This window comes from Lagopus leucura, unplaced genomic scaffold (genome assembly GCF_019238085.1).
Source record: "Lagopus leucura isolate 7727_CA_CO unplaced genomic scaffold, USGS_WTPT01 Super-Scaffold_100002, whole genome shotgun sequence".
NCBI classification, from domain to species: Eukaryota; Metazoa; Chordata; class Aves; order Galliformes; family Phasianidae; genus Lagopus; species Lagopus leucura.
Window position 1 is genome coordinate 15,800,037 of NW_024962263.1, and position 23,011 is coordinate 15,823,047.

The following is a 23,011-nucleotide window of genomic DNA, read 5'->3' on the forward strand; positions in this document are numbered from 1 at the left end:
GCTACTTTATTGCAACCATTTTATTATTTCCCATTATCTGTGTACATTAAAAAAAGAGAGTAAGCTCAAGACTAAAGAATGAAATTAGTGTTAAAATTGCTTGCATCATACTCACACTAAAAATTGTTCGATGTGTCCATCTTACTTCCATTTACTTCCGTAGTTATTCAGTGTAACACTCCAATCTCTGAACAAAAGCCTAATGGGCCTGAATCCTCGACATCAGTGCTTCTTCTCACACTGCAACACAGTACAGTAGGATATGTTCTGCATACCTAGTGATGTTTTCTTTTAGATAGGGTGCTCAAATGAGGTCCTTTCACCTATCACATCCCCACAAGTAAAATGTAGAAATCTCAACGACATTCTGAAAACAGAAAGGAGCAGCCATGCTGCTTCAGCCAGTACATGTAAAAACTTATGTCTTTTATACAGCATTTAATAAAAAAATGAATTACTATTCACAGCCACGTGCAATCTGTTTTCAGAGCTATGAAAAATACCAAATCCTATACTTGATGTCAGTTTCCAGGCACCAAATTTTCTCATTTATCTGCTGTTACATGTACAGATAATTTTGCTTCTTTTAAGACAGGCTGCAGTGTAACAGGTGCAATGAGACCTCATTTATATGACCCATATTGGAGTTTGCAGCAGTTGAACTGCTTGTGCAAAGGATTGGCATAACTAGGATGAATTAGAATGGATAAGATTAGGAACACCTATGCCTCTATCAGAAGCAACACATTAAATATAACACAGGTGTGCAACAATCTTTATTGAAGCTAAAACACAGAAAACATTAAAATAAGCAAGTTAAGAGTAGAGAAGTAATCTGTTGTCTAAACGTAGGTTTCTTTAAGTAGAAATGACAGCATTAATACTTCTATTTACATCACACAAATCCACAGTTTTTTTTTTTTTTTTTTTTTTTTTTTCACACCATACAGTTAAGCTAATTAAGTAATCCTAGGTGCCCAAAAAATATCTTCCTTTAAATGATTTATGAGAATGAGATTTCTCAAATAGACAAAGAGATCTAAGTCAAGAATTGGAGTTGACTAGGTCAGAGTTAAATCAGCTTGAGAATTGTCTATATGCACCATTAAACAAATTTACAAACTGTATTTAGAAGTATTATTTCATTTTTTATTCTTTTAAAACATAAGGGTAAACCTCTGGGATGTTCACTCAGTCTAATCTCATGAACACAGAAGCTTTCAATCCTTTTTAGAAGCAAAGACAGCTTTCTGGATGCTTGAGTATGCATTTTAGTTGCTAATGCTATGCAGCTGAGTGTAAAATGTCAGGCTTAGTTTTTGAAATAATGCTAACATGTGACTGTCTTTTGAAAGTAAAACTCAAAGATAGTCGTTTTTTTTTTTTTTTCCAGGAGACTTCTCAAGAACTGTTAAATATTTCCAGAACATGTAAGACTCCACAACCTCTTTGGGCAGCTTGTTTTACTGCTCTGCTACCCTCAAAGTAAATAAGCTTTTTTCTCATATTCAAAAGGAGCTTCCTGTGTTCCAGTCCGTGCCCAAATACTCCTTGTCCTGTCTCTTAACACCATTGAAAAAAAGAAGAAAACTTCTGCATGTGAATCATTTGGTAGATATTTTAACTCTTAAAAATAAATGAAATGTCTGAAAATGATAACATTAAATTCTTGTGACTTAGCACCTCCTAAAATTTTACTTTAATTTTGAGGCTTTTTATCTGCATGTACACACACACATACACACTGTACTCACATCTATAGTCATTAACATAGAATCATGCAGGTTCTAGTATTGTTTTGTTTTTGTCTAAAAACAGTATCATAGAAACATAGAATGGCTTCGGTTGGAAAGAACATCAAAGATCATTAAGCTCCAACCCACCTGCCACGGGCAGGTCCATCAGCACTACCTTCCCAGTCAAAATAGAGATTAACACTCAGCTTTTGATCACGTTTGTCTGTGGAGCTGGAAAAGGCTAGAAACTGTTCAGATTTTTATCTATTTGTATTGCAGAAGTATTTTGAAGATACACGAGATTCTCTTCCTCTGAATAGAAATCTACAGTAAAGAAGCTGCAAAATCTAATAAAGAGATACAAAAGCCAAGCTCAAAATGAGAGGGCAAATGAAAGATAAAATGGAAGCTAAATAGATTCTTCCTGAAAAGTTAGACATCTTTCTGCACTACAGTGTAAAATATAGAAATGTAAGGGCTTATACAGAGGAAACTCTAAATGTAGTCCTAAAAAGTGACAAATCTTGAAACCTGTTTCTTTTGTCTGTTGAGTTTTAAATGAAGACTTAAGTTATAGACTTAATGGAGGTCCCCAGGTAACTTCTTTGTAGGGGGAAAAAAAACCAGTAAAGCAGAAAGCTCTTCACGAATAATTAAATTAAGGGCATTCTTTAGTCTGTGCTTCATGAAGAAGGTCTTGACAATAGAGAAGAAATATTATCCTTGTGATTATTTTATTATTTTATAATTTAGAAAATATAAATAGCCTTGAATACAGGATTGAAACTGCTATTCATTATCAGGATTTTTAATAAATAGGTAAGGTATTGCAACATTTTTGAACTACAACTTCTACTGCCAGGATCAAGGGGGAGACAGTTCTTTCCAAATTTCTCATATGAACAGCTGAAAAAGTTGTTTCTCCCTTTTAGGGTATTCCAGGAACTAAGGTGAGGCAAAATGGGCAAGATTCACAACTCTAACCTTTTTAAAAAAACAGGACTTTAAGGAATTTTTAAGTGATGGAATAGCTTTTTGACTTGCCATGAATGGCACTTGTTAGTCGGTAAACCTGGTGTGTTTTCACACACTCTGTAAAGGCATTCCAGACAAACAGAAATAATTGAGGTAATTATTCGGCATATTGTGGTATTACCTGTTGCACATATTAGTTTCATTAGAAATTAATTATAACTGGAAAACTTGAAATATACATAGCATCGGCAAGCCCAGAAAAACACAGGTGATGAGTTTCATCTTCATTTTGATTAGAAATTTTAATGATAATATTGAATTTGTGGGTTTATTTATTTATTTCCTTATTTGGTTTTGTTTGTTTTTGTGTGTGAGTTTTTTTTTTGTTTTGTTTTCGTTAGTTGGACTGAAGATACTTGCTCTGCCTGAATGTCTGCTAATTCATTGTAAGTACATAAAGCATATCTAACAAATGTAAAAGAATTCTAAGAAGCAGTTCATTAATTATGGGTGACAGATCACTTTATCTCATTATTTTAGGAAATGCAGTGTAAGAGGAAATCAACATTAACACTTGAAAGAGTCTAACTACTCTTTACTGTCATTTGATGACATCAATATTGTTTCAGAAATGATTTTCTTCATGGTGAGAGGAAAAAAAGAATAAATTCCTCAAAGGGTAAACATCCAGTCTTGTTCACCCACCAATACTTCAAACTATTTCTCATTCTTTTTACTATTTTCCACTTCTTATTTTGTCCATAAAAGTTTTCAAATTCTCATGCAGAGCATCTGATGCACTTTGCAGTCACAATTACTAGCAAAGAAAAACTAAAGTTACTGTATCAAGAGATTGAACAGCAGGAGGGCAAAGGCTAGAGGCTTTGCTCAGCTTTCCCATTCTTTCTAGTTCAATTCCAGACATTATTTTGCAATGGTATATGTTTTGTATTCACTGTCAAAAGCTTGTAGCCCACACAGCATTTCAAAAGGTTACACAGAGTAGTTTAGCAACATTGCATCTTTCTGTGCAGTCAAACAATCTTTAGCACGTATTTTAATGCAAGTCCTGATAATGCACTCTAAAATGTAAATAGATTTTATTGTAGAAAAGGGAGCACAGAACAAAATCCCAAAGCATCAAAACAAGAAATGATGACAATATCTCTCTTATGTTTATATAATACAAGGGATTGTTTCAAGAGTGAACCTGTCTAAGAATAGTATCTCATATTTTGGAAATGAGTAGTAAGGCCCATTTGTCTTACTGGTCTGGAAGGAGAGCGAAAGGAAAATAATTCTGAGAAAGGAAGTTATTCTTCTTATCATAGCTTGGTTTTCCTGCATCTCTCAGAAATTACTTTCAGTGACTCTAGCACAGATTACTGTGTCCATGGAAGATCAGTAGACTGTGAAATCAAAGGTAGAGTACCCATCTACTGGAGTTAGCACATCAGCTGACTTCTGGATCAATCATTATGTGAGATTATTTACATGATAATATGGGACAGCATATATTCAATGTAATGAAATGTCACCTCAAGTCTGTTGTTGGGCTATTAAAAATAATTAGTTGGGTAAAAAGAAGTCTGCATCTTCTTTGTGTGTGTTTGTTGTTACTGTTTTTATTGCTTTGCTTTTAATACATATTTTAGCTCATCATGTATTACTGAACCACATTTTAAGTTCTTTCTTAATTTTCCATGTAATGTTATTGTTGCTGTTGTTCCTTTGGGTACAGTTTCACAGTTTCCTTATTTCTTCTAGTTAGTGTTGTTATGCCCATTTATTACTCTTCTAACTTCAGATCTTTTATATTTTTTTCCTGTTGACGCTCTTTTTCTGCTTATACTCTTTCGTTCCTCTTGCTTTAACAAATCTTTCATGCTTCTACCCTTTTTGCCCTTTCTGTATCAAAGAAAAAGCAGTCTAGCAGAATCTCTCCTAAACTGGGGTCATGTAGTAAAGAGCAAAGTTCACTTGCAATTCCATGTTCCTTCAGCTTTCTAGGTAGTATTCGCCTTCCAACCAAACATGAAGGTTAGGTCTCAGCTGTGTTTATTCCTGAAGGAATGTGATCCACTCCAGCTGATAATCTAATGAGATCTTGGTGATAAATTCTGTGGATCCATATTTTTTTAAGTCCTAGACATTGTTTTGACTGCCTGTAGTTCATAATTTTTTCCAGTATATTGCCTACACAGAGATTCTATCTATTCAAATAGAATAACCAGCTCTCAAAACTGAAAGTTGTTTACTATACTTTAGTAATTCTGTAGCTCACTTAAAATAAAAATTTTACTCATGTCTTACGGTAGTGGCATTTCTATTGCATGTCCAGATGAAAACAGTATCTGGATTCATGCTGTCTGAGCAAGCTATCTATCCACTAATCTTCTATAGGATTTTAATGAAACAAAATTCTTACTTTTGACTGCAGAGATTTTCTAGGCCTTTCCCAAATCTTTTCAGCTTGTGACAGTTCTCCTCCTCCTCTAAAATCTTATCTCCATGAATAAACTTGATGAAGAGCAGTCTGTCATTGTACTTGAAATCAGGAAGCGTGCACAAGAACTTCTCCTTTAGAGAAACAAAGTCTTTCCTGCCTCTCCACTTACTCCAGCTGGCCTTCTATTTCTGAAAATGAAACAGTCTTTCTGCTTTGAGTGGAGTTTTCTTTTGAACATAGCTACGGAAAAAAAAAAAAAAAAATTATGTGTAAAAATCAGAACCATCTGATAATGTTAAAATATTCTTTTTCAGCATTTTCAGTTTTTTTCATGTGAAATGACTTCTTGCAGTCTTTATATTGGAAGATCAAAGTCTAAACCAAACACTATTTTTTTCCTTGTAATCAAAGTTGGAATAGATCTGAAATCATATTTCTATCAAAAAAGTCAAGAATTAAAGAATCAAAGAATCAAATTGAAAATGCACATTGAAGCTACAGAATTCCTTTTGGAAAGGAGATTTCCTCGTTCTGAATGATATTTAAACCCCTGTATGTCACTTGGATTCTGCTTTGATAGAGGAGTCTTGAAATGCACTGTGTTAAGAATATAATGCGCTCATTTGCTTTGTCCAAAATGAAGGTCACAAAGAAGTTATCAACTAATTAACATTTTCAAATAGACACAGATACATTCTTCTGATTGTCAGAAGCTGTTTTAATTCATATCAGCTGAGCCAAGAAGGAACAAGGGCATATTGGAGAGTAATATTTTACATAAAAATAAAGTTATACCTATCTCATTCAATAGAAGACCTCTTGGACTACAGCAATCCTTTGTGGGATGTGCACACACACCATATAAAACATTCTGGTGTCATGTTATGACACCTTCTTTAACAGGAAATCTTTCGAGGACCTAAGACTACATAGACCCCAAACACATTAAGGATAATTCAGAAAAGCATTCTCATTTCAACAGCTTTTTCAAAGTTATATCTCATTCTTCATGAGTTTTGGCCATCCATGGAACTCTGTTCAGGCACTGTCCTAGATATGGAGTGATGCTCTCTCTAATTCAAATTTCTTTTTTGGACTCCACATTCTTGCATGCACTCAGATATAAGAACACACATGAACATTTGTTATTGTTATTATTTCTTAGATGACTATTGAAGCAATTTGCACATTTTGTCCAATATCTTTGCTGTGTGGTGGGTTTCACCTTGGATAGCTTCTGGACACCAGCCCAACTACTCTCTCAACTCACTACTCACTACTCCTCAACAGGGTACGGAAAAAAGAAAAATGGAAAATACTGTTTGTTAAAATAATCACCAATTGCCATCACAGACAACAAAAGGCCCTTAGGAAAGGGTAATTTAATTTATTGCTAATTAAAAAGGTGTAGAACGATGAGAAACAAAGCCAAAAGCTAAAATACTCCCTACCCTCCAGGATGTTTAATTTAATTCCTTCATTCTCTGTTCTCTTTCTTCCTCACTGTGTTCAAGCTGGCAGCTGCGGAAGCATCTCAAAAAATATCTAGTATAGCAGCCTAGTATAGCCTAATATAACAGTGAGGAAAAAGACTTCTTGTGAATTAATCTGGACATTAAAAAAAAAAAAATTGAAAATCCACATTCTGTGGGTATCATTTGGGTGAGGGTGAGTAAAGGTCATAACTGATTTAGGTCAAAAAAACATCCAAACCATTTTTACAACCTTGCCAATTTATTTGTTGATAGCTTTGAGTTACTTCAGTATATTCTTTTTCTGTTTGGATTTCTAAACATAGAAACTGAGAGAAATTTCCTCCTCAGAAAAATAGCTATGCAAGCACTGCCTACAGTCCATGAATATTCTCTTTTCTAACACAGCATAGTGTTGGTAGAGAAGAAAACAAACTGCTTGCTGATACTAAATTTTCTGAGGACATGTTTCTGTTATTCATGTCCCTTAGTGGTACTGTTAGCTTACTGGCAAGGTGTAGGTGTTTTAGCACTATTGTTTAGTCACTCCATTAATTCAAATAAATGAAAGAAAACTTAAATATTTTGTAAACTTAATGATATCTACATCAGATATGCTTGATTTGTTTGGTAGTGACCTCTATATTTTCTATAGGGTTAAAGCTTTTGTGTTCTCCTCAGCAGCCTTCCTACATGGCATTTGAGACTCAACAAACAAAAATGTACAGTCCACTGAGAGAAAGACAGAAATTTCCACAAAACTGACTAAAGCAGTGGAATGCCTTTGTTGAAAGAAAATATTATCCTTGTAACAGTCTTCAGTATTCTATTTCTTTTTTCTTTTTTTTTCAGATGAACAAGAAAGTAGGGGAAAAAAAAGTTAATGTGCATTCAATTTTTATGACCATACTCTGTCTCAGTCCCAAGGCTGGGAATAGGCATGAGCTTTAATTTATCTACTGCTGTTTTTTGTTTTTTTTTTTTTAAAGCAGATGGATCTTATGGAATTTTGCAAAGAATACTTTTTATTTTACACCCAGACAAACAGTTCAGCTGAACACTCTTAGTGATAAAATTGTCCCTAAACATTCACTGTTTCAGGATTATTTTCATAGTTCGCCTTGGCACGCAGGCAACCTCTGTATAACTAGCCAAAAATAATCTAGATTGCTAACTGCAAAAAGCTTCTTTAGTGTTTGATGCATTGTGACAAAGCCTTTTTTCAACCTCATTCTACTGATTCTACGTTGCAGGGAAAGAAGTATTCCTCTCCTCTAGTTATTCTGTTATAACTACCTAATAATAGTAATAACTATATAATAGTAATAACTAATATAACTAACTGTTGTATTTTGATAACCTAAAATAGAAAGGACAGTTACTCTTATGTAGGTAAAATTATGTGCAAACTCCTGTTACGTACTATGAGGAAAGAGATACATATAACAGGACTTAACATGCTCCCATGTTTCTGCATACCCTAGTCCCTCATATATATGGTATGGCCAAAGTAGAAATCATGCACTTCAACATCTCACATGACTGAACATCTTTTATAGCTGAACACCAATTTTATAGTTCAGGAAGGCTACCTGACCACAAGTTATTGGAATGAACTCCAATCTAAAGTGTCTAAGAGTAAATTAAAAAAAAGAGGATAGGAAGTGATTTCATTTAAGTGGACTGAACTCGCTTGACCTTTATTTTTTTTAAATAAGAAAAGTGAGATATACCAACAATACTTATCCAGAAGCACAGTAAAGAGCTTCTTCTCAGTCAGCCATCAGCCCTTGATAAGAAGCTAAAGATCTTTACAGTTTCAGTTGTTAGACTGCCTCCATATGTACAGAAATTTGTCAGCTCTAGATTAGGTTAGCAAAATGCATACTGATATCTTGAAAATTGCTTAGAAATAAAAGCTTGAGAAGATTTATATATATGTAATATTCTAAAAATATTATATTTTAACAGTTATTGTATAGGGTTGTCTAGGGCTTTATAAAAGCTTTCATTTGCTTCTAAACCATGAATTACACACAGTGAATTGTCTCCGTTTTTTTTTTTTTTTTTTTTTTTTTTTTTTTTTTAATCTCATATATCCTATTCTCTCATTGTGATCAGAGGACCTCAGGAAAAAGTTTTTATTCAAAATAAATATTTATTTAAAAAAATCGTAGTTATGATTTAACAGAAATTATTTGCCAGATAGTTGGATAATTTTAATAAGGATGAAAAAAGTGCATCATATGATTTTGCAAAATGTAACTAATTTTTAAAAAGTAATTTTAAAAATTAGATTGAGACAGAATTTTTTTTAGGTTTGACCAGATATTTTGAGGTTGTCTTCTAAACAGAAAATCAAGTTAGTGTATTACTTAAGCCGAACTTGAAAGTCATAATAGTATTTTTCACATAGTAGATTCCTAGTTTCTAAGTGTACAAGAAAAAAATTAGTGCTTTACTGTTTTTCAAAGGATATGCCATTCCCTGTAAATTTCTAATGCTTATCTGATCACAGAATCACAGAATGGACAGGATTGAAAAGGACCTCAAGGATCATGAATCTCCAACCCCACTGCCACATGCAGGGCCACCAACCTCCAATCATGGAGTTTAAGTGATACTGATTTTAGTTTTAGTCATAGAGAAGATATGACTTATTTTGCTTTTTGCCTGAGGATGATAATACTGGATTTATCTATCAGATGTTGACTTTTTACTGAATCCAGTTCTGAAAATACTACATATGATTTCTAAGAAATACATGCCTTCTTAGAATTCTTTAATTCCTTGTTTGGTGCCCATTTAGGTACATCCGTTATTCAAGTGACAGCCACAGATGCTGATGATGCCAACTACGGAAATAGTGCCAAAGTGGTGTACAGTATTCTTCAGGGACAGCCATATTTCTCAGTGGATCCAGAAACAGGTTAGCAACTCACAAGGTTCTGGTTTTTGAAATGACAGAGAGTAGATACAGGGATGAAGATATTTTTCACTTTTATTTAAATATTGTGTGATATAACTTGACATAAAGCAGACAATCTTTTTACAAATGGAAGTTGTAATCCACAAAAGTATAACTTTTCTGTTAAAATAAAATTGGTTTGGAAGAATAATTTCATTGTTTGATATGAATACGGTTTATGGAAGACAATTGTTAACTCTAAGGTCAATCGTTTAGAGTGTAGATTATTGGAAGGGGCTCAAAGATTCATGTTTTAAATGTTTTACACCAGTTTCTGGGATTTTATCTGGTTCATCTCTAAATGTATGCATATATATAAATATGTGTATATGTAGATATACATATGCATATGCACACATGGAAAATTTCAGACCATGAGATAAAAAAAGTATCTCCAGAGGTAAATAAACTATCCATAAAAGTTTGTGACAGATTCTTGTTAAATTACAATTTTTATGTCAAAAAGTTTTTTGAAGCTATACTCTGACTCCAGCAGAATTGGAATAAGAACCATTAGTACATTACTTAGGGCCTTAAAGCATAAGGAGAAATCCTTTTCACTGTTATATAAGAAATGGTCAAGCAAAGGAAGAAAGACTCATATGAACTTTGGTTAATAACTTTGGTTCTTTGGTTATCAACAAAGAACAGACTTTAATTTTTAAAATTTTTTTATTTTTATTTTTATTTTCTTTAATTTCAAGAAGAATACTAATGCAGTACTGGGTTTCAAAGGCATACATTTTTCCTGTACTTTTACCATGGGCCACAAAATTGTGGCCCCATAAAACATCAAATCAACAAAAAAAAGCTACTGAAATCAAAAAGAAACGGTTCATATCAACACATATAAAACTTTTCATGCATTGCACTACCATGTTTCTGCGTATCATCAAATTCATTCTGGTATAAGTATCCAAAATTTAAGTGAAATTTTTTCCAGAGTCCATGAAGTTCCTAGTCTAATGGGCATGCTCAGATTATGGCTAATTTACTTTTGAAACAATTACTTTTTGCAATTCAGCAAGGCCATTATAGCCATTATATATAGGATAATAAGAGAGAATAATGTGGAATGAAGTTTGTTTCTTTTTCTCCACATGTTCTTAACTTTACCATACAGAAGCAAGGGAAAAGGACAATGATAGTTCATTAACCAAGGCTAGCAGGTGTTGAAGAAGGTAGACAGTTTGGGGAATATCTCAGAGCTCATCTTTGATTTTGGGATTACCTTTATTTTTATCCATTTTTCTTTTTGATGTTACACCCATTAACATGCTGAGTTATGGTAGGTAGAACCCAGTAACTCTGAATAGGATATAAATGCCATAACTATACTAGAGAATTTTGACTTTTGTTTTTTTGCCTTGTTTCACTATCTTTTTGGGAGGGGAAACTCTGTAGATTTAAGAAACAAACAAACAAAAAAAAAAATACATGCAATGGTAATGAGTGCCTTCCTCTGAAAAAGAAAAGGAAGGCATTTGAATCCCCCAAGGGAAAAAAAGAAACTGTATTTAAATTCTTCCACTTCAACAGAGAAAGTAATCATCACTTCAGTCCTGCAGAACCACTATATTTTAAATAAAAACGAAACAAAACAAAAAAACAAAAAACAACAGCAACAACAAAAAACGCCACCCAGCAACTCTGCTTATATTCTAAAATATGCATAATGGAAAGACTGTTTGTGTTCTGGATCTCAAGAAGATTTATTTGATCTTTCTTCAGGGTAGGAGATTTTTATTTTTATTTTATCACCTGAGTTTTTTGTGTGCTATGTAAAAATGTTTTCCAGCATTAGCTTTATAGTCTTTTCCAATTCTTCATTAGCTATAGTCCTGGTTGACTATCATTGCCCTCACTAGTCTTTAAAATCTATGGATCTATTAAAGTTTGAAATAATGAAACCAGGACATGATAGAGTTCATCATTAGGCCATAATATCAAACCCTCTACAGGGATGCAAATTTCATATTGCATTAAAATAATAGCTGTGGATGGCAGCTGAAAAAAAGGTTATTAGTTCAACAAACATAATTTTGCCACTGAAAGAAATACTAATTTAGAATATTAGAAACAATGAATAATATATTTCTTTTATTTCTATATATTTGAAAAATCGGAGGTTAAAGTGTGCCTTCTACTCTGTGTCTCTTTTTTTCTCTTTTCTCTAAGGCATAATCAAAACTGCTCTACCGGACATGAGCAGAGAAAACAGGGAGGAGTATCAAGTGGTCATCCAGGCCAAAGACATGGGAGGACAGATGGGAGGACTATCAGGGACCACCACGGTTAACATCACACTGACGGATGTCAATGACAATCCACCTCGATTTCCTCAGAGTATGGAACACTAAGAGTTCTGTTGCTTTCCAATGAATTTCTCTAAATCTGTTGCTTCACTGTCACCTTCTGTGATCTTTTTTTTCTCTTGCCTTTTATTATTTATTTATTTATTGTTTTACTATAAATACCAGCCCACTGCTGTCTGTTTTTTTTTTTTTTTTTGTTGTTGTTGTTGTTGCAGTGACATAAAGGCAAAGTGAATCTTCTTTTTTAAATGTCAAAACATTTTCTGCAACTATAAGCTTACTTCACCTTCTTACTCTGCTCATAGGAATGTTAACTGTAACAGCAGACTTGGGTAACTGTAGGGTTTTCAGAACCTTTACTGAAATTTAATAACAAAATCTAGGATTGAGTTTATATGCCCCTAATGTTTAGCCAAGTAGTTCACCAAATTTTCTTATATACCACCTTGCACAGGCAGAGTTGATCAGGAGATATGCTTTGCTGGAAGTCTAAGTATTTGCTTCAGGTACTTGTAATCTGTACTTAATTCCTGATAAAGTCTGCTTTGTATAATCTAGTCTGTATCTGATGCACAACTGAGGTTTTAAAAAATGTCTGTTTAATAAATGTGACAAAATTTATAAAATTAAATTTAAAATTAAAATTAAAACAATAGAAAAATGCACAATATAGTAAGCTTCATGAAATACTACAGATCCTTTCATCCTAGGCTACTTGTTTAAATCCAGTTCCTTGTTGTTACAATTAGTGTCTACTAACTGCTTGACAGGCTACAGATATAATAAATTTACAGCCTCAGTTCAGTGTCTGCTGGAAGAATGTCCATGTTGTAAAATTTGAATTGCTTGTTAGCACTGATAAGAGACCTGACCGTCTCTCTTTACAAATTCACCAAAGAATGAACAAACAAGGCTGAACTCTCTCCCACACTTAAAGAAACTTGAAAAGTACTTCAGCTCCATGGCGATAAGTACACTCAAAGCAGTATAAGCATGTCAGCCTAGAACAGATTCTTTAAAATGTTAGAAAACTCAGAGTGGGAGAGAGGAGTTTTGAAGCTTGCTTTCATTCTTCCTACTTGGTTGTGTTCTAAAACGAGACGGGAGAGAAAGTACAGTGGGTCTTATAAAGAAAGATAATTTGAATCATAATCAGTACAGTTTTCAACCAATTTTTCTGCTTGATTTTAGGAGAGGATACTCTTTTATAGCATAATACAGCCTACAGTACTTTGGCAAACAGGAATTCCCGAACCTAAATTAGAGTGTGGTATAGCCCATTCCAAGCTTTGTTGCTGAATAAAATTAAATAAAATTAAACAAAACAAAATTATATAAAACAATAAAATGAAGGATACACAGAACTACAAAATGATGTTAGTTTCTCACTCAGTCTCCTTAGCCTTCATTCCTTAATGATGATCTTGAAAGATTAGCTGAAGCCTGAAGTCTATAGAAGTTCTGATAATTATGATTAGTTTTGGTTCTGGTACATAACTGTAAAGAAATTCACACAATTTGATGCTTCATAAAATATGCCATGTAGCTTCCTACATAGAATATCACTAAAGAACATAAATTGGCCATACATTAATTGCTATGGGATGTCTTCAGGGGAGTAACTTTCATTTTCTTGATGACCCTCCCTTTCTATTTTCTTTCTCCTTAACAGGGTGATTTTCAAAATTTCTAGGGAAAACCAGGTATATAGACACATCCGAAAATTTTAATTTATTCTAAGATAAATAAGAACATCCCTTCAAATTAATACATGATTTTGGAGGTTTTCTCCTTCCAAAGGCAATTATTTTCCATTTTCTTTTATGTGAGGCAAGAATAAGTACAAATGTGACCCAGTGCAGAGGGTCAATAGCAAGTGGACACAACAGGAGTTAATGTGATGTTGCTGAAGAACTGAAGACTGATTTATTAAAGTAGATAAAAGAATGAAATTGGTGGAGAGCACTGTGAAGTACTGGATGTTTGGATTGCAATAAGAAGAAACATTTTATGTTTTGTTCTATTTCCTGAAATGTTCAATGTTCTTCACACTTGAAAAACAGGCAAATTTAAATGCTGAATTTATATGGCACACTAATGAAAATTCAAAACTGAAATTCAATTGTACTCTAAATCAAACTAGCCATCTCACATCCCAAAATTACATAGTTCTCAGGCAGAACAACAAAAATAAGGAGTGTTTTCAGATGCAAAAACAATTAAGGGAGTTGTTTATTTATATTACTTATGTATATATGGAAGAAGCCATAAGTGGAATTATTAAATCTATTCTTACAGTATTCTCAGCACTTCTGACAATCCTTTGAATTTGAGTAAGCCTTCAAACTTATATTTAGCTGCCAAGAGTCCTAACTTTCTTCAAATTTTCAGCTTTAAGGGAATAACGTTTATTCTAATCTGTGTGGATTGCAGTCAAAGAGTCTATTGCTGAGCAATTTTGTAACAATAAATAAAATTTAGCATCAAGCATTAGCTTCCATGTTGTTACACATCTATATAATTACAGGGTATTTCCAGAGACAATGTTTTGTACTCCGTACATTTTGAGGTACAGACTCCCTCATCACTCAGATGTCTACTACGGCCTTTTTTGCATAAAATAAACCTTTAGGACTCTGCAAGGGTCTTATATGAAAGCAGAGTATGTGTAAATACAGGAAACAGCCAATAGGCTACTTAAAAGAAATATACTTGTTAGTACTGTACTTCAGGTTAATACAATTTTTAGATCCTTCAAAAAATATTTTTGCATTTTGCCCAGTGTTAATTAGTCAGATCAAGAATTTTAAGCTATTTTTTCCAGTATTATTATTTTGCATAGTGATTTCATGTTTATTTACATCAGAAAATAGCTCAAAAAACCTCAAATTCTGGAAATTTGCGTGGAATATGCTCTTTATATATATAAATGTATATATGTCAAATATTCTCCAGCAAATTACAGAAAATATTGATTTAGAATTGTCTTGCTAATGGTGAAGAATCTTCATTGTTTAGTTCTTACTGGTCAAGAAAACCATCTGATTTATTAATACTTTTTATGCTATAGCATGTCTTAATATTAAGATTTTTATGGTGAATGTTGTCAGAAAATACATATAAATTCACATTTCATCTGTGTATTAGATGAAATATTTCTGTTAGTGTAATCAGAATTTTTTCTAGCAAAACCTGATTATAAAAACATTAAATGACACCAACCACTGAAGGAGCACAATATGTATGTGCTGAGTAAATTAAAGAAAATCTAAAAGTATGTGCATTTTAATTAACTATAGCAATTAACATGAACATGTACTCAAATTCTCTTTACTGTGACTCTTTATTATGTATTACCAATAATGGATAAATGAATTGTTTTAGATAGAACATCTGAAATGGATATAAATTTCCAAATATTAAAAGAGGAAAAGTATAGCCTATTCTGTCTTAGTCTCCTGCTTTGCTACTGCTCTTCTGTCTTGAGGAAGCAAAACAAAATCTGCTACTTACAAATATATCTGGCAACATGTCTGGAGAACTGAGGAAGAAGAATAGTTAATGAATCAGCATTAGAATCACTGCCATATTATTGAGCTTCTCTGTTCCAGTATTAAAAATATTAAAAACACTGTACTAAATGGCTTTGAAGAATCATTTGAAATTTTTGTGACAGTTTGTCAATCAACTCCAAGCCCTGTTTTGTATAAGTAAAAGTTTAGTGTAATGACTAATGGCATTTTTCTTTGTGTAATTTTAAAAACTCGAGGTGAAATTGAAGGTGTTTATTATTCAGAAGAACAAAGTTTCTTAAAATAAAAAGTTTGATTTTGCTCTTCCAGGCACCTACCAGTTCAGCTCTCCTGAATCTGCACCACCTGGGACTCCTCTTGGTAGGATTAAAGCCAATGACCCCGATCTGGGTGAAAATGCAGAGATTGAGTATAGTATCTCCAATGGGGATGGATCAGATGTGTTTGATATCATCACTGACAAGGATACACAGGAAGGGATTATAACTGTCAAAAAGGTTTATTTTTTCTCCTTCTCTTTTATATGTACTTAGCTCTCCAGGTGTTATGGTTATTTTTCCAGGGTAAGGGAGGGTAGATCTCACAAGGGGTCAAAGCTGCCAAGGAGTTCTTCTATTAGTTTTGTTCTTCTCTTTCTTCAGCAGATATCTGTTATTTTCAAGTCTCGAGGGAAATTTACTGGCATGTCACTTCACATAAAGCAATATTTCAGTGGCAGCTGTCTGCTCAATATATGTAATCTCACACAATACTTTCAAATTAGGGCTCTGTGAACCTGGAGGGGTTCAGTTTGCAGTGGGGTTTGTCAGCTGAATGGTGCAGTAGTACTCACAAAAGGTTGGAGGCTCACCTCCTGTTTGATGATCTTACATTTACAGCCTGTTACCCTGTAATCTCTTTGAAAATCCAGTACACTCAGAACCTTAAATCTGTTTCGGTTTAAGTTCAGCCTCGGTGAAACTTAAGTTCTTCGATATTATGTCAATTGAGGTCTTAAGAGCAAAGGGATTGATAGGAATTTATCTCAAAATGCCATCTCTGACAGATTGGTTTGGTGCTTTTTATGGTTCAGACTGTTGAAGTATGAACACTCTTTTTAGTTCTGTTCTTAAATGATCAGTAACAGTAAATTGTTGTATATATACGTAATACAAATATATGGAAACTGTATATATGTGTTCATTTCTGTGTGCACGTGCATGCACATATCTATGTATATATATGTATACATACAAATATACACATAGGCAGGAAATCAGATCTTGCATTTTTTCTTTTCGCTGTGGAATATGGAGTGTAGGAATAAGTTGTATCACGGTTACTACTGATGCAGAATAAACAAGACTAGGTGATAATATGGGAGCAGACAGGAGAGTGGAAATAGGGCAGAGTGACTTAAAGAGCTGGCATAAGTGTTTTTGTTCCATAAGGAAAATAAGGACATTTGCACTTCCTACTTGTGGAGGGAGTACATCTTGCCTGTTTCTTTCTATTTTTATATAGATAAATCATCCAGGGCTTCTATGAATCTGAACAAGTAGTAGGCAAAGAGATCATAGTTGTCTTGCTTCCCTGTATAATTCTCATTTTTTCTTATACTTAGAAAATGCCATCTTCCCCAAGATCATTACAAATTTGAGACTTTTTTTTCTCTGAAAAATGCTTAAATATTTAATTCATCATTGTAAAGCCGACTCACATTTCTTATAAAATGATGCAATTTTCTTAATATTATTTGCTCCCTAGCAGCTGGATTTTGAAAAGAAGATATTATACACCTTAAGAGTGGAAGCAACGAACACTCATCTGGATCCTCGTTTTCTTCAGCTGGGGCCATTTAAAGACACAGCTCTGGTCAAAATTTCTGTAGAAGACATAGACGAACCACCAGTGTTCAGCAGATCCTCATATTTAATAGAAGTAGATGAAGATGCCAAGGAAGGAAGCATTATTGGGCAGGTTGTAGCCCGAGATCCAGATATAACAAAAAATACAATAAAGTAAGTCATTACACGTTGTTAAATGCTTTAAATATTGGTTACATCTCACGCAAAGCATGATGAGGATGGAGTAGTACAGTGGCGCGCTTATGTAATTAAGCTCATAGGAGCCACTGAAAAATATTCAACAGATAAACATCTATGGGAACTTGTGATTGCAAGCAGTTATAAAGTGACAACTACACCTGAAACGTATGTCCTTTGATGGCTGAATTCTCCAAGAATTACACTGACAAAATATTATCTAAGAACATTCAGTTTTACTTCATCATTCACTTTGCAAATTCAAACATAACTTTGAATAACAATCTAATAAACAGTACACATAATTAATTTGCCCTTCATTCCGCTCAGTCTTAAAAAAGACTTTTCTCTGTATTTGTAACACACTGCATTCCTGTGGCAGTTACAGAAAAGCTTAGGACTACCTGTTTAGAAAACATTCTTGATTAACTACAGTGAAACTCACAAAATGTTTATAGGTGGCTGTAAACTAATCTGAAGACTGTGTCAAGAAACAGTGACGCTCAGTTGTAATATATCTTAACAGATATACTGTGGATCGACACACTGACCTGGATAGAATTTTCAACATCTATTCAGGAAATGGATCCTTATTCATCTCAAAGCCACTTGACCGGGAAGAAACTCCCTGGCACAATATCACTGTCATAGCAACTGAAATCAGTAAGTTGGAGTGATTTAACTAAGAAGCACATTGGATCTGAGAAAGACTGAAATACTACAGTATTTATGATGTAGGCCTGCCCTTCCTCAAATATTGTCAATACATAGAGTATCTTTATATGTGCTTATATATCTACTTAAGGATTATCTTTGCCCATTTGTGGAAAGATAATTTGGAATTCTGAACAAAACTGGTTTCCTGAGAATTCCCTGCAAATCATTTACTGTAGAATAAATGTATCTCAGCCAACCAATAACAGGCATCAGAAGGAAATTTTCTAATTTTTAGAAAGACTGTTACCTTTTCCTCACACAACACTCCTTCACTGTAAGGTCAAATATTGCCTCCATTTTCAGTAAATGTAGTGTATGAGTCATCTCCGACTATAGCCTGATGCCAGATGTCAAGCTTGCCAATACTAACTGCTTTTAATATCTGCACAGATCCACTTTGTGGTTTTACTGTTTTAGAAGGGACAACACTTTTTTTCTCTTTCTTTAGTTGACTCTAAATTATTCTTGACAGCTCTGCATCGGGAAACAGCCCTTAAAATGAATCATTTACTTCACCAATGTATGGAATTCAAGTCAAATGTCAGTAACAACTCAGTGGCCAATTATGCAAATCTTTTAAGCAGACTTCGTTTGTATAATTTCAAAATTCAAGTAGTACAATAGAAGAAAAAGATTTCAAATACTGCTAGGGCTTTTAATCCTATGCAAAATACAAGAGTAGAAAGTTGAGGATAATTGTTTTCATGTTATGAAGATTAATATTTCCAGTGTCTATTGGAGGAAAAAAAAACAAAACAGATCTTTTCACAAATTGTGTGCTGTGCAAAACTTCGCATTGTACATAGTACATTGTAATCATGCTCTTGTTTCAGATAATCCTAAACAAAGTAGCCAGATACCTGTCTTCATCCAGATTTTAGACATAAATGATCACGCACCAGAATTTGCCAAATACTATGAAACATTTGTCTGCGAAAATGCAAAAGCAGGACAGGTAAGTGAATGTTTACGTTTTTGAGAATTTTAGTGAAACTGTTAAGGAGTATCATTATAGAGACTTCATAGTGTCTACATTTCAACAACTGCAAATCAAACCAACAACCTCTTTAGTCCCTGTCTACTACAGTAGCTACCTGTTGTTTACCAGAAGATTTTAAAAGATAAAGATGGAAGATTTTATGTTAATATAATATCACATAGTATAAGGAAATGTTTATTTAGGGTGTGTTTTCATCCTTAATATCAGAAAATATTTTTCGGATCTACTTATGCATAATGCTACAAAATATCTTTGTACTCTCTCATAACTCCATTTCCTTTGGGAAGTTTTTCAAAGCTTTAGTTGACATAGCCACACCTTCAAGTACATAAACACAGGAAAATGTTTTACTATGCTTCAGTAAAGGAGATGTAGAATAAAAAAGTCTTTTATATAAAAAATGCATAAGTACATGAATAAATAAAGCTAATGTGACTGTTTTCTTTGCAAGTTTTATAAAATTCTGAATTGAGCTGAATGTGAGCAAAACTCATGTACATCGCTTTTAAAATTATTTGATAAACTCTGTAATTATCTAAAAAGATGATAAGATTTATGAAAGAAAATTAGAAACAATGTGTATTTATGATTACATCTGTCAGCTTTTCTGTCTTAAGTTTTGTGAAGGAAGAGAATGTTTTGCTAATTTTTAATTCCGAAAGTACTTACTGAGTTGATACCAAATAACTGGATGCAGCATCAGATTATATACCCTGAAATTGTCACTCTAGCATGTGCTTAAGTCCACGTTTGAATCCTGTCTTATTTCCTCTCTCATCTTTGAAAGGATGAAAAGACTTGAGATGATTATTTTCCCTAAAGGAAATTTGAGTTTGTTTCTGCTAAGGTAGAGGCCAGGACAGAATTCTAGATCTTTATTTCTGTCTTTTGAGCATACTAACTACACAAAACTCAAAGACTTTATAGGACTGAGCAACATGGATATGCATCAGAAAATACATTATTTTTAACTTTGTTCTCTGTCGAGAGTTATTTGTATTTACCAAGGCCATGATGACTGTACTGAAAATAGCATAAATGATACTTGGGATTGATCTAGAATGTCAGAGCTTGCAGAACTCTAGAAAGGGCAAGAATATGCAGTTTACCAGATGCAAAGCAATGGTGTTTTAAAAGAGGTTTAAGAGATGAAAACAAATATATATATATAATGGAAAAAGACAAAAATAGAAAAGAGAGAGAAAAAGGTGTGTAAACTGAAAGGTGTGTAAATTGCATTCAGTCTACTAATGTGTTAATATTGCCCCTACTACTGAAACTTAGTTAAATGGGTTATTAAATACAGAGGATAGTCTGAGTGAAATCGATTGGCTTCAGAGAGGTACTTGATCTTATTTTAATTCTTTTTCAAGAAAGTTCATTGTATTTGCCCCCCATGCCTCCTCCCTGGAAGCATTCAAGGCCAGATTGGATGGGGCTTTGAGCAACCTGCTCTACTGAGAGGTGTCCCTACTTATAATAGAAAGGTTGGAAATAAATAGATGATCTTAAAAGTCTGTTTCAACCCAAACCATTCTATGATTCCATGATTTTGTTCTTGATACGAATGATGTACATAGATAAATATGCATGTCAAAGGCAGTGGTGAATTTAATTAAAACAGTGGAGGAAATTAAAATATCAGAAAAATGAACAAGATACATCTTTCAAAACAACTGAAAGATTCAAAACAACTGAAGCTTATGATCAGAACATACTGTCATAGCCGACAACATTAATTGTCATATAACTGTATAGTTCAATACTTATAGAATGAGAAAAGCCTTTCTCTCAACTTCTGATTATTGAAACCTCATATTTTTTATGATCTACAATCTCTTTTATTTATTTATTTTTTTCTTCAGATTGAATACATTCAGATAATTCTAGTCACTGATTTGAATGGTTGGCACATGACCTGAATTCTGACTGTGCAACAAAATTTCTTTGCACAAGATGAAATTGAGACAAAGAAATCTTAAAATCTTAGTATAATGGCTGATAGCAAAGTAGGTCATATACTTTAATTGAATAACACAAAGAAATCTTTAGAGCTTAGTAGTACTATTTCAATGAAATTAATCATGTAGAATATTATCAGTTAGTTCAATCCAGTCAAAACTCTTGTCAGTTTTCTTTCACCAAATAGTCTAGAATACTTGATGAATTACCCAATAACATAGAAAACTGCATTTACTTTTCCAGTGAAGTCAGTGCCTTTCTAAAAATAGCCATGAGAAAATGAGAAGGCCTGCGAATTACGTGTTTTATTGTTTAGATCTTCCACCCATCTACTGTATCAATTTAATTCCAGATATTATATTCCTTAATTGGAAAAATCTGCAGATACTAGAAAGAGAGTACGCATCAAATGTAGATGCAGAAGGATGGGAGAACTAGACCTTTCTTCTATTTTTTAACAGTTAGTTTCCTCATGCAGGCATCTGAATTTACACCTGGATATTTACCTGTATTTGAAACTGTTTCAGAAAACAAATAAACTTTAATACATGAGAATACTTTCAGTTTGGGACCTAAAAATAACACTGAATATAGAGACGCAAACTGGAATGTTTGGGCTATAGATGCTAAATTCCAGATAGCTCATGTTTAGCAGCCCCCAGTAAGTATAATTAATATGCATTCAATTAGTACTACACTTTATTTTAAATATCACCTAAAAATACTTTCTTATTAGAGTCATTATTGCTTCTTCACACATCACAGCAGTGCTTCGACATCTGGTGCCCATAACAGAAGAGACAGACTGAGAAGATAAATGTATTTAGTTAATTTCTAAAAGATTATTATTTTTTTTAATTGTGCCCAACTATTAATCACCATGCTCTCTAAATCCCAGTTGCATAGTGAAGCAGTCAGAATGATCAAATATTGTTCTCTACTGTCTAGTAACATTACTCATTCTCTATATCAGCTGATATTAGAGGCTCCATTTGTTGTTTTCAGAAAGAAAATCCTACAGAGTGTCTCCTCCTCCTCTGCCACTGTTTTGTCTCCAGATAACAGTGGTATGATTAGGGAGAAATATTGTCACTAGAGATGCATAAACAATAGCATTGATAAGGCTGGAATAGATCTGTCACCTTGCGAGTCCCACTGCCTAATGCACAAGCTATAGAGGAGTATGATGCAGCCTTCCCCTTGCAGAATTTAAAAACTCCTAATCCTCTGATGGTGTGCTGGAGCCCCAGGGACTGCTGTAGGGAAGGCTCTGGTACAAGTTCTCTCATGCCCTTGTCACAGGAATTAATTGTGTCTTTGTAGCTGGATTAGAGGATGAATCCTCTCCATGGAAACTAGGAAGATTTACTTGAAAAGGAGGTTGAATAAACTGAGCAAGTTAGTGACAACAATTCAGTTAATTTCAACATCTACTGATAATATTTAAGAAAACTACCTGAATTGCTTTTTAGCATTGATGCTATATTCTTTCCTGCCATTTAGGGGCTCTCAAGCATCAGAACAGGGAAAGAATTTGTTTTCTCTCTTGGAAAGCTGGCAGATTTTTCATTTCATTACTCTCCATACACTGCTTCCTTTTTAAGATGAAGAAGACAGATAATGCATTTTTAATGTGGTTGTTGCTAATTATCAGTCACAACTAGCTGTATGCTGTCCCTCTCTTCTCCAAGTAGAAACCTATTGATTTCATGAGAGGCACAAATTCCCTATTTGTCTCACTTTTAAAATAAGAATAGTAGTTTAATTAAAATCTTTCCAACTTCTATAAAGAATTCAGCCCTGCATTAAAACTGTCAGCATATGGTTGGCCCAGAGCCAAAGAGTAAAAATTGTTTTGCT

At 33.6% G+C, this 23,011-nt stretch overlaps 1 protein-coding gene across 2 annotated transcripts in view; it reads left to right on the forward strand.

The window, feature by feature from the left end:
• The window catches only part of CDH9 (cadherin 9), a 61,143-nt gene that overhangs the window by 25,841 nt on the left and 12,291 nt on the right, over positions 1-23,011 (forward strand). Inside the window, exons 3-8 of one of the 2 annotated variants that reach the window (XM_042869321.1) lie at positions 9,442-9,561; positions 11,779-11,946; positions 15,758-15,945; positions 17,195-17,448; positions 17,999-18,135; positions 19,023-19,144. In XM_042869321.1, the coding sequence (XP_042725255.1) occupies positions 9,442-9,561; positions 11,779-11,946; positions 15,758-15,945; positions 17,195-17,448; positions 17,999-18,135; positions 19,023-19,144 (989 nt within the window). The remainder of the gene's footprint in view (positions 1-9,441; positions 9,562-11,778; positions 11,947-15,757; positions 15,946-17,194; positions 17,449-17,998; positions 18,136-19,022; positions 19,145-23,011) is intronic. The other variant, XM_042869322.1, reaches the window with a different exon arrangement.